Below are 17,050 nucleotides of genomic sequence, written 5' to 3'. Positions count from 1 at the left end.
AGCTTAACAGTGTGGTACTATTGAATGACAGACAGATATCTGTTTTGTTGGATGCAGGACAAGCCATGTAACCTCCCTAGACTTTAATGTCCTCTCTGTAGAATGGAATAAAAATACCATGTGGGATTGTTCCCATAATCAAATGAGATAATTCAGGAACAACCCATGTGAATTACAGGGCTTTCCTGGGTTCCGTCTTTCCTTGTATCTCTCACAGAGCCTCAAAGGAGATGCAGTCCATGACCTAGAGAAACACTCATGACAACTTCTCTTATCCCCAATTCCTTTCTTGCTCCAATGGTAATGCCACTCCTGTCATCCTGAAGTCTCTTGTTTTTACCACCACATCTGTTTTGCCAAATTTTCTCCAGTATTCCAAATCATACTAACCCTTCCTTCCTTTCTTCCTTCTTTCCTTCCTCCCTCCTTCCCTCACTCCCTCCCTCTCTCTCTCTCTTTTTCTTTCTTTCTTTCTTTCTTTCTTTCTTTCTTTCTTTCTTTCTTTCTTTCTTTCTTTCTTTCTTTCCTTCTTTCTTTCTTTCTTTCTCCTTCCTTCCTTCCTTCCTTCCTTCCTTCCTTCCTTCCTTCCTTCCTTCCTTCCTTCTCTTTCCTTCTCTTTCTTTCTCTCTTTCCTTCTTTCTTCTTTCTTTCTTTTTCTCTTCTCTTCTCTTCTTTTCTTTTTGAAACACAGTCTCTCTCTGTCGCACAGGCTGGAGTGTAATGGCACGATCTCAGCTCACTGCAACCTCCACCTCCTGGGTTTAAGCGATTCTCCTGCCTCAGCCTCCTGAGTAGCTGGGATTACAGGTGCCCACCGCAATGCCACGCTAATTTTTGTGTTCTTAGTGGAGATGGGGTTTCACCATGTTGGCCAGGATGGTCTTGAACTCCTGACCTCAAGTGATCCACCTATCTAGGTCTTCCAAAGTGCTGGGATTACAGGCGTGAGCCACTGTGCCCAGCCCTGCAGTTTCTTTGTGATGACAATGAGCTGCTAGTTTGAATAAGAATCAAACTAAATTATCTTTATGGGTAGAGACAATACAAATAAGATCAGAAAGCTCACTCATCCATACATGTGTCTTTCCACCCTTGTAATGTATTTATTATTATTGCTGGTGCATACTAGATTCCCCATAAATAGGGACAGCTATTATGATATTTTTATTTCAGGATTAATAATAGTGATGATCTCCACCATTATTGTCAAAGGACAAAGCACAAAATAAGTACCAAATAAAATGTAGCCATTATCCTTTATTCACAAAAGATCTTGGCCCCACCTCTTCTCAATGAAATGTCCATGACTTGTTCAACTTTGGCAACTCTGGGCTGAGACGATGGAGGTTCTCTTGTGAGCTGAAGTCACGCATCTAAGGTGGAAACCCTTTCCCTCCCTCTGGCTGGCTGAGGGATAGCCCAGATGGGGTCATCATGAAAGTTTCCCATGATTTCCATTTCTAAATCTATCATCTTCCCCTCCCTTACCTCTCACCCATCATAATAGTCCTTCTTTACTCTTTCCTCCCTATCTGCAGGTTATAACCATCGGTACCAGACCCCTGCCACCAGCAGTGAGTATTCAAAGCTGTGATATTCCAATGGCCTTGGGATCCTTCCTCCCCAAGGTGCATTCCTCAGAAAAGAAACTGATCATTCCCCTCCCTGCGGGCCCAGCCACAGCCTCAGAGCAGCCCCTAACCCATCAAGGTCTTGGTGTGAGTCAAGATAGAAGCCCAAATACCAATTAGCAGTTCCTGTGCCACATGCCTTTAGGAAGACACCCAATCATTTTTCCATGTTCTTTTTTTCTCAGCTCCAGTGACTTCTACATTCTCCCCAGGGATTTCCACATCCTCCATCCCCAGCTCCACAGGTAGGAAGCTCCTCTCTGGCTTCTATGAAATTTAACACTGCACGGTCTGTTCCCTGCTGACCACCTAGCCTCAGCCTGTTCCACTCTCCCTCTCACTCTCTAATTTTTTTTCTTTTTTCTTTATTCTTTTTTTTTTTTTTTTTTTTACATGGAGGCTTGTTCTGTCACCCAATCTGGAGTGCAATGGCGTGATCTCAGCTCACTGCAACCTTCGCCTCCCAGGTTCAAGTGATTCTCCTACCTCAGCCTCCCAAGTAGCTGGGATTATAGGCATGCGCCACCACGCCTGGCTAATTTTTTGTATTTTTAGTAGAGACAGGGTTTCACCATGTTGGCCAGGCTGTTCTCAAACTCCTGACCTCAGATGATCGACCCGCCTTGGCCTCCCAAAGTGCTGGGATTACAGGCGTGAGCCACCGCGCCTGGCCCATTATGCCCATTGTATTACAGTGGAAGAAACTGAGGTATGGACAGGTAACATGTCCACGGTCACTTGGCTGGTGAGGGGCAGAGAGGGGATTTGAAAACAAATCTGACTCACTAGTGTGGCCGTAACCATGGTAACTATGTCTGTCTACCGTGTGGTCTCCTCTTTATTAAAGGAAGGGCAAGTTCTGGGAGTTTGGGGATTGGGTGGGGAAGGGTAGCCAAGTAAAGCAGGTGAGAGAAGGTCTGCTTTAAGGACTGCTGTTTGATGTTTTGTTGTTGTTGTTCAATGTTTAATGGGATTGAGTTGACTCTTTTTTTCCTTCTTGTTCCCCAAAGCATGAGACTGTCCCGGTCCTTTTTTCTTTTAACTTCTCAGCTAGAGTTTGTTAGGGTGGGTATGGGCACCTGGCAGAGTCTGAGACCTCAGCTTCCAGTAGTCACACATTCTGACCCAATACACCCACCCTGGTCCCCTAACCTGCTTCTGGGCCCAGGTAATGCATTTTAGCAACATCCCACTTTTCTCCTTACCTGGCTTTCCGTTATCCGTCCAAACTAAAGCACCCACCTGTCTGCTTCAAACTCTTGCTTCAAGCACTCTGTCTGGGTCCTCAGAAATTGACTTAGAGTCAGTTCAGATCTGACTCAGGCGTGGTCTTCTTTTCTCCTTCCTTGCAGCAGCCACAGTCCCATTCATGGTGCCATTCACCCTCAACTTCACTATCACCAACCTGCAGTACGTGGAGGACATGCGGCACCCTGGTTCCAGGAAGTTCAACGCCACAGAGAGAGTCCTGCAGGGTCTGGTGAGAGCCCCGCCCACCTTACTCCTCCCCTGCCCACCTTACTCCTCCCCTGCCCACTTAGACAAACCATGCCCACCTCACATTACCTCTCCCACTGATGCCAGCCATGGCCACCTCATCCAACCCCAGCCACCTTTCCCTGCCCCACCCACTGATTTTAGCCAAGCCCACCTCACCCTGCCCCGCCTACTGATGCCAGCCACGCCCACCTTTCCATGCTACGCCCACTTATTTCAGTCACGCCCACCTCACCCCATCCCACCCGCATCACTCCAGCCTGGTCCACCCCTCCAATGCCCCACTCTTCCTGGCTTCCCACAGCTGTTGTTTCTGTTTCTCACCTCCCCTCTCCTTCCTTGCAGCTCAAACCCTTGTTCAGGAATAGCAGTCTGGAATACCTCTATTCAGGCTGCAGACTAGCCTCACTCAGGTGAGACCCTCCCCAAGAAAAACACAACCCAACAGGTGAATATGACCCCAGTCTCTGGGCTCCTTGATTCTGTTCATACTTGGAACAACCATTGCCCATGGATACTAAGCATCACCACCACCAGCAGCAGCTAACTATTCCTAAGACCCAAGGGGCATTATGTACTTTATATTTAATGCCTCATCAGTGTTTGCAACAGTCTCATGAAGCAGGAGCAGAAGGGGAAACTGAAGCCCAGGTTAAGTGGCTTGTGCCAGGGCACACGAAGCAACTCCAGCACTTCAGGTTCTAAATCCAAACTCCTATCCCTTAGGTGGCACTGCCTCTTCTGCTCCCTTGCAACATGTGGAAAACCCCAATCTGACTTCCCTCTAAAGGAACTTTCCCAGAGAATCTAAGAGGGGAAGAAAGGAAGGCGTTCAGCCCTTACACACAGGAGGTCAGCTCTTGAGTGACTCAGAATGCAGCCACAGAGGGCCTGGCTGTTCTGAGGGAGACTGAGAGGCGCCGAGGGCACTGTCCCTGAGTGCTGGAAAGGGCACGTCTTTTAGGGTAGACGTTGGTTGATATCATTTCCTGCCTGGCATTCTCACCTTTCACACCTCTCTCACAGAATCTCCAAGTGTGTCTCTCCCAAGAGTCCCATTTTATCAGTCATGTACCTCCAGCTCAAGTGATCCTCCCACCTCAGCCTCCTGAGTAGCTGGGATTACAGGTGTGTGTCACCACACCTGGCTATTTTTTTTTTCAATTTTTTTGTGGAGAGGAGGGTCTTGCCATGTTGCCCAGGTGGCCTTGAACTCCTGGGCTCAAGGAATCCTCCCACCTTGGCCTCCCAAAATCCTGGGATTACAGGCATGAGCCACCACGCCTGGCTACAGGGCATTTTTGACTTATGATATTTTCAATTCACAATGGTTTATCAGGGCCGGGCATGGTGGCTCACACTTGTAATCCCAGCACTTTGGGAGGCTGAGGCAGGTGGGTCGCTTGAGGCCAGGAGTTTGAGACCAGGCTGGCCAAATGGCAAAATCTTGTCTCTACTAAAACTACAAAAATTAGCCAGGTGTGGTGTGACAGCTGTAGTTCCAGCTACTCAGGAGACTGAAGCATGAGAATCACTTGAACTTAGGAGATGAAGGTTGCAGTGAGTCAAGGTCACACCACTGCACTCCAGCCTGGATGACAGAGAGAGACTCTTGTCTCCAAAAAACAAAACAACAGGCTGGGTGCGTGGCTCACGCCTGTAATCCCAGCACTTTGGGAGGCTGAGGCTGGTGGATCACCTGAGGTCAGTAGTTCAAGATCAGCTTGGCAAACATGGAGAAAACCCATCTCTACTAAAAATACAAAAATTAGCTGGGTGTGGTGGCGGGTACCTACAGTCACAGCTACTCGGGAGGCTGAGGCAGGAGAATGGATTGAACCTGGAAAGCAGAGGTTGCAGTGAGCCAAGATCACACCACTGCACTCCAGCCTGGGCAACAGAGTGAGACTCCATCTCCAAAAACAAAAGAAAACAAAAACAAAAAAAGAAAATAAAAAACATGGGTTTATCAGGACATAATACCATCATGAGTCAAGAAGCGTCTAAAAGTATGTGGTAGTTATATAAAAATAGTTATGTAGTTATATACAATAGTTATATATAAATCAGTTTAATATATGTTAGGTAGAGGTATATGGTAGTTATATAAAAAATAGTTACGTAATAGTTATATAGCTGTATAATTATATAAAATAGTTACATATAAACCAATTTAATATATGTTAGGAAGAGGTATAATAATATATATTACATAAGCTATATAATATAATAATGTATAAAATGCAAAACAATATCATATATTTCTATATTAAGCTTATATTTACAGATCTACATATTTATATATTTTATGTTATATATAATTGTGTTATACATAATATAATTAGTATAGTACTGACTGGGGCAATTGAGCAGTACCAACCCATAGGGATGCTTTGAGGATGAAAATATGTGATTATGAATACAAAATGCTGGGCCTGCTGCATAGGAAGTATTTAATAAATGGTAGTTGTTACTATAAAGTCGTTCGTACTATAGAGCTACTCACAACCCTGGGACATAGGAGCCCCTTTTCCTCTAATCACTCAATAGTGGGTGGCCAGGTAGGTGAGTCCATGTCCTGTGGCCAGGAACAGGTGCTGAGACACGAAGACCTTCTGACTGCTTGTTGGACCAGCCACAGTTTCAGACAGACCAGCCAAAAAGGGCATTTTTCCCAAGTCATTCAGGTCCTTTAAGTTTCATAACAAATCTCCTAGCCCTGCTGGTCCATAGGATCTAGAGACGATTACTTGAACCTTCTGATCCCGCCATTTGAAAACACCATGCCGTGGGCACCAGTAGGAGGGCCACTGCTACGCGCACCAGTACAAGGGCCACTGCCACGGATTACAGATTGACCCTAAGTACAGCTGTCGCACACCTGGTACTTTAGGAGGCTTATTCGGGGCCATGCAGATCCCTGGCATTATTATCCTAGGATCCTACACCAAGCAAAGCAGGAGCTGCCCCTCCTCATAAACCCATAAGCCCTCCTCTTGAGCAAAGCAGCTGGGAAGGCAGAAGCTATTCAAGCTCCCCTCTGCCCCAGTTCCAAAGACAGACTCAGCTCAAGCCACATGCAGTAAACCCTATAAAAGTCTCACCTCTTGGCATTTCTGCCATGATAATGCTTTCTGCTTCCACTAATAATCCTAGTAATTTGTTTATGGTAGGCATCTCTCTGATGAGAACCGCATTCTTTTTGTTTGTTTGCTTGTTTGTTTGTTTGAGACAGAGTCTCGCTCTGTTGCCCAAGCTGGAGTGCAGTGGCGTGATCTTGGCTCACTGCAACCTCTGGCTCCTGGGTTCAAGCAATTCTCCTGGCTTAGCCTCCCGAGTAGCTGGGACTGCAGGCACGTACCACCACACCCAGCTAATTTTTGCATTTTTAGTGGAGATAGGGTTTCACCATGTTGGCCAGGATGGTCTCAATCTCTTGACCTCGTGATCCACCCGCCTCAGCCTCCCAAAGTGTTGGGATTACAGGCGTGAGCCACTGTGCCCGGACTGAGAGCCACATTCTTGTTAACCACAGTTTCCCCAGATTTCGCATTAGGGGCTGACAAAGAGTGGAAAGGAAGGACAAAAGGATGGAGAGGTGGATTGACTAAGCATATGTAGGTTCTTAACCAGGCCAGAGAAGGACGGATCAGCCACAGCAGTGGATGCCATCTGCACACATCACCCTGACCCTGAAGGCCTCGGACTGGACAGAGAGCGACTGTACTGGGAGCTGAGCAACCTGACCAATGGCATCCAGGAGCTGGGCCCCTACACCCTGGACCGGAACAGTCTCTATGTCAACGGTGAGCAGCTGTGATGTGGTTGGAGGCTCTTCCTCTTCCTCCTTGCTGGGCCGCCTGTAATCTCTGGCTTGAGGTCACACCCACTACCAGGCAATTGAAAATTTGTCCCTGTGCTCTACATGGGATGACTAAGTTCTGGACTTCAGATTATCTCTTTTTTTTGAGACGGAGTCTCGCTCTGTTGCCAGGCTGAGGTGCAGTGGCATGATCTCAGCTCACTGCAACCTCCGCCTCCCAGGTTCAAGCAATTCTCCTGCCTCAGCCTCCCGAGTAGATGGGACTACAGATGCATGCCACCACACCCAACTAATTTTTGTATTTTTAGTAGAGACAGGGTTTCTCCATGTTGGCCAGGATGGTCTCGATCTCTTGACCTCATAATCCACCTTGCCTTGGCCTCCCAAAGTGTTGGGATTACAGGCTTGAGCCACTGCACCTGGCCAGGATTTCACGGTTTCTTCATCATCATGGAATGAATTCCATCAGGGCATTCTTCCCCGATATGAGGGCGCTGATAGGAAATCTTTAATGGTCCCTGTTGCATGAAACTCCTTCCATTGCACCAGGGTAGCCCTGACCCCTAATTGGTCCCCCACATCTCCTCGTCACTTACCCACACTCCTCCCTCCTTCTCTATGCAGGTTTCACCCATCGAAGCTCTATGTCCGCCACCAGCAGTGAGTATTCAACTCATTTCCACATGCCCATGATCCTACACAAAGCAAAGCAGGAGCTGCCCCTCTTCATAAACCCATAAGTCCTCTTGAGCAAAGCAGCTGGGAAGGCAGAAGTTATTCAGGCTCCTCTCTGCCCCAGTTTCAAAGACAGACTCAGCTCAAGCCCACATGCAGCAAACCCTATAAAAGTCACCTTTTGGCATATCTGCCATGGTAGTGCTTTCTGCTCCCACTAATGAGGACTTCTCCTCAGCTCCTGGGACCTCCACAGTGGATGTGGGAACCTCAGGGACTCTATCCTCCAGCCCCAGCCCCACGAGTAAGTACCAGTTAATGACATCTCTATTACAGCATGCTATCTCTGTCATTTTTACTCAGATGAAGGTGGAAAGTCATAGCAAATCTACTGACAGTGAGTGGACCAACGAAATTTGTTGGCCACTTAGTGTGTACCAGATCCTAGAGATAGAGCAGGGAAAACAAAGCCGATACAAAATCTCTGCTCTCAGTGAGCTTGTATTCTTGTCATGATGATGATGGTGGTGGTGGTGCTGTTGATGATGATGGTGATGGTGATGATGTTGAAGAAAATGATGCTGGTGATGGTGGTGGGGGTTACTATGGTAATAATGATAAGTTGAGTGTGATGATGATGGTGGTGGTGTTGACGATGGTGATGATGATTATTATCATGCTAGTGATGTTGATGATGGTAATGGTGATGTCAATGACAATTACAATGATGGGGATGAGGATGATGTCGGTGATGGTGGTGGGGTTATGATGGTAATGATATGTTGAGTGTGATGATGATGATGGTGATGGTGGTAGTGTTGATGATGATGATGATGATTATTATTATGCTACTGACATTATTGATGATGGTGACGGTGATGTCCATGCCAATGACGATGATGGTAATGAGAATGATGTCGGTGATGGTGGTAGGGTTATGATGGTAATGATATGTTGAATGTGATGATGGTGATGCTGATGTTTGTGGATCATGACCATGATGGGGATCATCATGGTGGTGCTGGTGGTACTTGTGATGAGAATAATGATGATAATAATAATAATGATGACTATGATAGTGATGATGATAATGGAGATAATAAAGATAACAGATATCATCTCACAATATTGAGCACTACATATGTGCCAAGAGCTATGCTCAGCATCTAACTACTATTATATAATCTACTTTAGAAAGTAAATTGTATCATAGATAAGAAAGGCATGGAAAATATTTATTATGTCACTTAATTTAATTGCTGCATATGGTTATTACAAAGTGCTATTCTCTCTACTTTGAACATAATGTTTATTTCCCACTCCCACTACAGCTGCTGGCCCTCTCCTGGTGCCGTTCACCCTCAACTTCACCATCACCAACCTGCAGTACGAGGAGGACATGCGTCGCCCTGGCTCCAGGAAGTTCAACACCACAGAGAGGGTCCTGCAGGGTCTGGTTAGTGTCTTGCCCTCCACACTCTGCCTTGCTCATGATACCCAGTTCCCCTTACATCATCCATGCCGGGGCAATGGAAGAATATCACACCCAACTCACTCTTGCCCCGTGAGATGCAAGCCTCAGCCAGGAGCAGTGGCTCACGCCTGTAATACCAGCACTTTGGGAGGCCAAGGCGGGTGGATCACTGAGGTCAGGAGTTTGTGACCAGCCTGGCCAACATGATGAAACCTCATCTCTACTAAAAATACAAAATTAGCTGAGCATGGTGGTGCATGCCTGTAATCCCAGCTACTTGGGAGGGTGAGGCAAGAGAATCACTCGAATCCGGGAGGCAGAGGTTGCAGTGAACCAAGATCGTGCCTAGGCTAAAAAGCGAAACTCCATCTCAAAAAAAAAAAAAAAAAAAAAAGAAGAGATGCAAGCCTCACCCACCGAAGCCAGCCCTGCCCATTTCACTTCTGCCTGGCTCCTACATACAACTTAGCCCTCCTACTCACCTCCCTCTCCCTCCTCCACAGCTCAGGCCCTTGTTCAAGAACACCAGTGTCAGCCCTCTGTACTCTGACTGCAGACTGACTTTGCTCAGGTGAGACCTTAGAATTTCCAGTCTGGTTGCCCCACTTGTTCTCACTCCAAAAGACTTTGCACTGCTTCCTTGCTGCACTTCCTAGGGATATCCTCACCAAAGGTGGAATTCAGGAGTCACTGGCTTCAAGATCAGTGTGTTTCCTGATAGTAACACCCCTACACCCCACCTCAACAGAGAGAATCTGCATGGCCCATCATCAGGATTGAGCCCCTACCCTTATCATCCCTCTGAATTCCCTCCATTCCTTGTGCCTCCCTTTCCTTTAGGTGTTAAATTCTGTCTCCAGGATTTCTCTCAGGACAATCATGCCTTATCCACGTGCTTTCATCCTCATTTCCAGCTCTTCACTGGGCTCAAGTCTGGCCCCCCTGTCCCGTCCATGAAAATGTCAGTTTCATCTTGCACTTTTATAAAAGTAATTGTATCCGTGACTCCGCTCACAGACCTAAGCCAGACAATAGTGCATGCACTAAGAGTCGATGTGGCTTCTCACCTCTTTCCCAGGTTTTTCATTTCTCTGGTCCTTGCTGTCCTTCCCTCAGCAATCACAAGACCTTTCCTAGATAATCTTTTCATTGTCATTTTTCCCACTGACCCTCCCCAGACCCGAGAAGGATGGGGCAGCCACTGGAGTGGATGCCATCTGCACCCACCGCCTTGACCCCAAAAGCCCTGGACTCAACAGGGAGCAGCTGTACTGGGAGCTAAGCAAGCTGACCAATGGCATTGATGAGCTGGGCCCCTACACCCTGGACAGGAACAGTCTCTATGTCAATGGTGAGTGACTGTGATGTGGTTAAAATCTCTTCCCCCTTGCCGGGCAGCCTCTAATCTCTAATTAGAGGTCACACTCCCTGCCTGGCTTTTGAAAATTCTGTCATATGTTCTACATGGGATGACTGAGGTCTGAACTTCATGGTTTCGTTATCATTGTGGACTGTGTTCCTTCAGGGCCTTCTTTCCTGATGTGAAGATGCTGATAGGAAATCTTCAATGGTCCCTGTACCATGAAACTCAGTTCATTGCACCAGGGTAGCATTGACCTCCATTTGGTCCCCCACCTCTCCTGTCTCTTACCCACTCTCCTCCCTCCTTCTCTTTGCAGGTTTCACCCATCGGAGCTCTGTGTCCACCACCAGCAGTGAGTATTCAACTCATGTCCAAATGCCCCGGTTCCTACACCAAGAGGAGCAGGAGCTGGCCCCTCCTCATAAACCCATAAGTCCTCTTCATGAGCAAACAAGTTAGGAGGGCAGAAGTTATTCAAGCGCCCCTCTGCCCAGCTCAAGACACCAACCCAGCTCAAGCCACACATGCAACAAACCCCATAAATAGTCTCCCCTCTTGCCATTTCTGCCAAGAGAGTGCTTTCTGCTTTCACTGACAAGGAATTTTCCTCAGCTCCTGGGACCTCCATAGTGGATTTTGGAACCTCAGGGACTCCATCCACCCTCTCCAGCCCCACGAGTAAGTATCAGTCAATGACATATCTATGAGAGCGTGCCTGATTAGTGTAAACATCTCTGTCATTTTCACTCAAATAAAGGTGGAAAATCAAAGTAAATCTAGTGATAGTGAGTGGACAAATTTGTTTTGGCCACCTACCGTGTACCAGACCCCAGGAATACAGTAAGAAAAAGAAAATCAATTTTAAAACAACTTATGCCCTCAGTGAGCTTGTATTCTTGTGATGATGATGATGGTGGTAGTGATGTTGATGATGATGGTGATGGTGACGAGGATGATGCTGCTGATGGTGGTAGAGGTTATGATGGTAATTATGATGTATTGAGTGAGATGATGATAGTGGTAGTGTTGCTGTTTATAATGATGATAGTGGTGATCTTGATGATGGTGGTAGTGATGTTGATGACAATGATGATGGTGATGAGGATGATTCTGGTGATGGTGGTGGGGTTATGATGGCAATGATGATGTGTTGAGAATGATGATGTTTGTGGTGGTCATGATGGGGATTATCATGGTGGTGATAACAGTGGCGATGATGATAATAATGATGGTGATGGTGACAATCTTGGTGATGGTGATGACGGTGACAATAAAGTTAACAGAAAATGTCAGACAATATTGAGCAATACATATTCACCAAAAGCTATGCTTAGCATCTACTATTACATCATACACTTTTATAAAAGTAAATTGTATTATTATAGGCAAGGGAGACATGGTAAATATTTTGTCGCTCAATTTAAATTCTACATATATTGAAAGATACGTCTCTTGCAAACTGGTATTTTCTCTGCTTTGAACATAGTGTTTATTTCCCATTCCAACTACAGTCATTGGCCCTCTCCTGGTGCCGTTCACCCTCAACTTCACTATCACCAACCTGCAGTACGAGGAGAACATGCATCACCCTGGCTCCAGGAAGTTCAACACCACAGAGAGGGTCCTGCAGGGTCTGGTGAGAGCCCTACCCACTTTATTCCTACCCCTCCCCAAATACCCAGTCCCTCCTACATCATCCAAGCCAGAACTGTGGAAGAAGATTGCACCCATCTCACCCTTGCCTGCAAAGGACGCAAGCCTTGCTCACTGAGGCCAGCCCCGCCCACTGGTGCCTGCTCCACACACCTGACTTCTGCCCCCCACACACGCACCTTAGCCCTCCTACTCTTTTTCCTCTCCTTCCTTCACAGCTTGGCCCTGTATTCAAGAACACTAGTGTTGGCCCTCTGTACTCTGGCTGCAGACTGACCTCTCTCAGGTGAGACCTTAGAAGATCCAGCCTGGCTGCCCCAATTGTTTCCACTCCAATAGACTTTGCACTGCCTCCTTGCTGCACCTCCTAGGGATATCCTCACCAAAAGGGGAATGCAGGAGTCACTGGCTTCAGGACCAATGTGTTTCCTGATAGTAACACCCCCACACCCCACCTCAACAGGGAGAATCTGCATGGTCCATCATCAGGATTGAGCCTCTACCCTGATGATCCTTCTGAATTCCCTCCTTCCCCTGCCACTCCCTTTCATTTAGGTGTTAAATTTTGTCCCTAGAATTTCTCCCAAGACAATCATGCCTCATCCATGTGCTTTCATCCCCATTTCCAGCTCTTCACTGGACTCAAGTCTGGGCTCTCCTGTCCCCATGCCATGAGAATGTAGGTTTCACCTTGCACTTTGATAAGCATGGTTGTATCCATGATTCTGCTCACAGTTCCAAGCAAGACAATAGTCAGTGCACTCAGAAAATCTAGGTGTGGCTTCTCACCTCTTTCCCAGGTTTCTCATTTCCTCTGGTTCCTTGACATGTTTCCCTCAGCAATCTCAAGACAAGTCCTGGTACTCTTTTCATTGTCATTCCCCCTCCTACCTTCCCCAGGCCCGAGAAGGATGGAGCAGCCACTGGAGTGGATGCCATCTGCACCCACCATCTTGACCCCAAAAGCCCTGGACTCAACAGAGAGCAGCTGTACTGGGAGCTGAGCCAACTGACCAATGGCATCAAAGAGCTGGGCCCCTACACCCTGGACAGTAACAGTCTCTATGTCAATGGTGAGCAGCTGTGATGTGGTTGGAGTTTTTTCCCTCTAGAATCTGGGAAGAATCTAATCTCTGGCTTGAAGTCACACTCCCTGCCTGGTCATTGAATATTCTGTCATTTGCTCTACATGGGATGACTAAGTTCTGGACTTCACAGTTTCTTCATTATCATGAACTGTGTTCCCTCAGGGCACTCTTCCCTGTTGTGAGGATGCTGATAGGAATTCTTTAATGGCCCCAGTCCCGTGAAACTCTTTTAATTGCACCAGGATTGCCATGACCCCTATTGTACCCCCCACATCTCCTTAACCCTTACCCAGTCTCCTCCCTCCTTCTCTATGCAGATTTCACCCATCGGACCTCTGTGTCCACCACCAGCAGTGAGTATTCAACTCATGTCCAGATACCCTTGATCCTACATCAAGTGGAGCAGGAGCTGGCCCCTCCTCCTAAACCCATAAGTCCTCCTCTTGAGCAATGGAGCTGGGAAGGCAGAAGTTATTGAAGCTCCCCTCCACCCCAGCTCCAAAGACAGACCCAGCTCAAGCCCACATGCAGCAGACCTCATAATAGTCTAACTTCTTGCCATTTCTGCCATGAGATTATTTTCTGCTTTCAATGATAAGGATTTTTTTCTCAGCTCCTGGGACCTCCACAGTGGCCTTTGGAACCTCAGGGACTCCATCCTTCCTCCCAAGCCCCACAGGTAAGTACCAGTCAATGGCATCTCCCTTAGATCATGCCTGATGAATGTGAACGTATGTGCCATTTTCACTCAAATGAAGATGGAAAATCATAGTAAATCCAGTGATACTGAGTGAACCAAAATTTTATTGGCCACCTACAGTGTACCAGAGCTTAGAGATACAAGGAAAACAAAATGAATAAAAGCATCTCTGCCCTCAGTGAGCTTGTGTTCATGTGGTGATGATGATGGTGGTGGTGGTTATGACAGTAATAATGACAGGTTGAGTGTGATGATGATTGATGATGGTAGTGATGCTGTCGATGACGATGGTGGTGATGTTACTGACAATGATGGTGATGGACATAAGGATGTTGTCAGTGATGGTTGTGAAGGTTATGATGGTAGTGATGATGTGTTGAGTGTGATGATGATGATGATGATGATGGTGGTGGTGCTGTTTATGATGGTGAAAATGATAGTAACGATGACAATGACCAGCCATCATAAATATAACAGATAACATCAGACAATATTGAGCACTGAATATGCATGAATACTTATGCTCAGCATCTAACTACTATTATATAATCTACTTTTATAAAAATAAATTGTATTATTATAGGCAAGGAAGACATGGTAAATATTTTCTCTCTCAATTTAAAATTTGCGCATGTTTAAAGATAAGTCTATTCCAAACCCCCCTTTCTTGACTTTGAACATAGTGTTTATTTTCAATTCCCACTACAGCTGCTGGCCCTCTCCTGGTGCCTTTCACCCTCAACTTCACCATCACCAACCTGAAGTATGAGGAGGACATGCGTCACCCTGGTTCCAGGAAGTTCAACACCACAGAGAGGGTCTTGCAGAATCTGGTTAGTGCCCTGCCCTCCTGACTCTGCCCGGCCCCAGATATCCAGTCCCTTCTACATCATCCATGCCAGGGTGATAAAAGAAGATAGCACCAACTTCACTCTTCCCTCCGAGAGATGCAAACCGCACCCAAGAAGACCGGCCCGGCTCATTGGTGCTTGCTCCACCCACCTCACATCTGCGCCTAACACACACACCTCAGCCCTCCTACTCATCTGCCTCCCCCTCCTCCCCATCTCCCTCTCCCGCCTCCACAGCTTGGTCCCATGTTGAAGAACACCAGTGTTGGCCCTCTGTACTCTGGCTGCAGACTGACCTTGCTCAGGTGAGACTTTAGAAGAGCCAGCCTGGCTGCCCCACTTGTTCCCACTCCAAAAGACTTTGCACTGCTTCCTTGCTACACTTCCTAGGGATATCCTCACCAAAAGGGGAATTCAGGAGTCACTGGCTTGAGAACCAGTTGTTTCCGGATAGTAACACCCCCATGCCCCACCTCAACATGCAGAATCTTCATGGTCCATCATCAGGATTGAGGCACTACCCTGATCACCCCTCTGAATTCCCTTCTTTCCGTGCCCCTCCCTTTCATTTAGGTGTTAAATTCTGTCCCCAGGATTTCTCTCAACATAATCATGCCTCATCCACATACATTCATCAGCCTTTCAAGCTCACCACTAGTCTGAAGTCTGGGTTCTCCTGTTCCCATGCCATGAGAATGCAGGTTTCACCTTGCACTTTTATAAAAATTATTATATCCAGGACTCTGCTTCCTGTCCCAACCAAGACAGTGGTCTGTGTACTCAGATAATCTAAGTGTGGCTTCTCACCTCTACCCCAGGTTTCTCATTTCCTCTGGTTCCTTGACGTGTTTCCCTCAGCAATCTCAAGACAAGTCCTGGTACTCTTTTCATTGTCATTCCCCCTTCCCCAGGTCTGAGAAGGATGGAGCAGCCACTGGAGTGGATGCCATCTGCACCCACCGTCTTGACCCCAAAAGTCCTGGAGTGGACAGGGAGCAGCTGTACTGGGAACTGAGCCACTTGACCCATGGAATCAAGGAGCTGGGCCCCTACACCCTGGACAGGAACAGTCTGTATGTCAATGGTGAGCAGCTGTGATATGCTAGGAGTCTCTTCCTCCTTCATGTGCAAACTCTAATCTCTGCTTGGGGCACACTCCCTACCTGACCATTGAAAATTCTGTCATATGCTCTACATGGGATGACTAAGTTCTGGACTTCATGGATTCTTCGTTATCATGAGAGGCATTCCCTCTGGGCACTCTTCCCTGTTGTGATGATGCTGATAGGAAATCTTTAATGACTCCTGTCCCATGAAACTCATTTAATTGCACCAGGATGGTCCTGAACTCTATTGTGTCCCCCACATCTCCTTAACCCTTACCCAGTCTCCTCCCTACTTCTCTATACAGGTTTCACCCATCGGACCTCTGTGCCCACCACCAGCAGTGAGTATTCAACTCATGTCCAGATGCCCCTGATCCTATATCAAGTGGAGCAGGAGCTGGCCCCTCCTCTTAAACCCATATGTCCTCCTCTTGAGCAAATGAGCTGGGAAGGCAGAAGTTACTCAAGCTCCCTTTTGCCCCAGCTCCAAAGACAGACCCAGGTCAAGACCAAATGCAGCAGACGTCACAATAGTCTACCTTCTTGTCATTTCTGCCATGAGAGTGTTCTCTGCTTTCACTGATGAGGACTTTTTCTCAGCTCCTGGGACCTTCACAGTGGACCTTGGGACCTCAGGGACTCCATCCTCCGTCCCCAGCCCCACAAGTAAGTAACAGCCAATGGTATCTGTATTAGATCATGCCTGATGAATGTAAACATCTCTGCCATTTTCAATCAAATGAAGATGGAAAATAATAATAAATCTAGTGATACTGAATGAACCAAAAAAATTTATTAGCCACCTACAGTGTTCCAGACCCTAGGGATATAGCAAGGAAAACAAAACCAATAAAAACATCTCTGCCCTCAGTGAGCTTGTGTTCATGTGACTATATGATAGTGGTGGTAACAGTAATAACGACATATTAAGTGTGATGATGATTTATGATTATGGCATTGCTGTTGATGATGGTGGTGGTGAAGTTATTGGCATTGATGATGATGGACATAAGGATGTTGTCAGTGATGGTTGTGAAGGTTATGATGGTAATGATGTGCTGAGTGTGATGATGATGACGATGATGATGATGATGATGGTGCTGTTTATGATGGTGACCATGGTACTGATGATGTTGATGTTGGTAGTGGTGATGCTGATGACAATAACAATGATGATGATGAGGATGAT

At 46.8% G+C, this 17,050-nt stretch overlaps 1 protein-coding gene across 1 annotated transcript in view; it reads left to right on the top strand.

The window, feature by feature from the left end:
• The window catches only part of MUC16 (mucin 16, cell surface associated), a 144,822-nt gene that overhangs the window by 54,715 nt on the left and 73,057 nt on the right, over nt 1-17,050 (top strand). Inside the window, exons 11-27 of the mRNA XM_025367835.1 lie at nt 1,539-1,574; nt 1,817-1,876; nt 2,984-3,111; nt 3,474-3,541; nt 6,762-6,934; nt 7,576-7,611; nt 7,865-7,930; nt 8,958-9,082; nt 9,604-9,671; nt 10,279-10,451; nt 10,780-10,815; nt 11,076-11,141; nt 11,975-12,099; nt 12,335-12,402; nt 13,017-13,189; nt 16,167-16,202; nt 16,462-16,527. Of these exons, the coding sequence (XP_025223620.1) occupies nt 1,539-1,574; nt 1,817-1,876; nt 2,984-3,111; nt 3,474-3,541; nt 6,762-6,934; nt 7,576-7,611; nt 7,865-7,930; nt 8,958-9,082; nt 9,604-9,671; nt 10,279-10,451; nt 10,780-10,815; nt 11,076-11,141; nt 11,975-12,099; nt 12,335-12,402; nt 13,017-13,189; nt 16,167-16,202; nt 16,462-16,527 (1,503 nt within the window). The remainder of the gene's footprint in view (nt 1-1,538; nt 1,575-1,816; nt 1,877-2,983; nt 3,112-3,473; nt 3,542-6,761; nt 6,935-7,575; nt 7,612-7,864; nt 7,931-8,957; nt 9,083-9,603; nt 9,672-10,278; nt 10,452-10,779; nt 10,816-11,075; nt 11,142-11,974; nt 12,100-12,334; nt 12,403-13,016; nt 13,190-16,166; nt 16,203-16,461; nt 16,528-17,050) is intronic.

This window comes from Theropithecus gelada, chromosome 19, assembly GCF_003255815.1.
Source record: "Theropithecus gelada isolate Dixy chromosome 19, Tgel_1.0, whole genome shotgun sequence".
NCBI classification, from domain to species: Eukaryota; Metazoa; Chordata; class Mammalia; order Primates; family Cercopithecidae; genus Theropithecus; species Theropithecus gelada.
The sequence above is the reverse complement of the archived record's forward strand: the minus strand, read 5'-3'. Positions and strand labels throughout refer to the sequence as shown.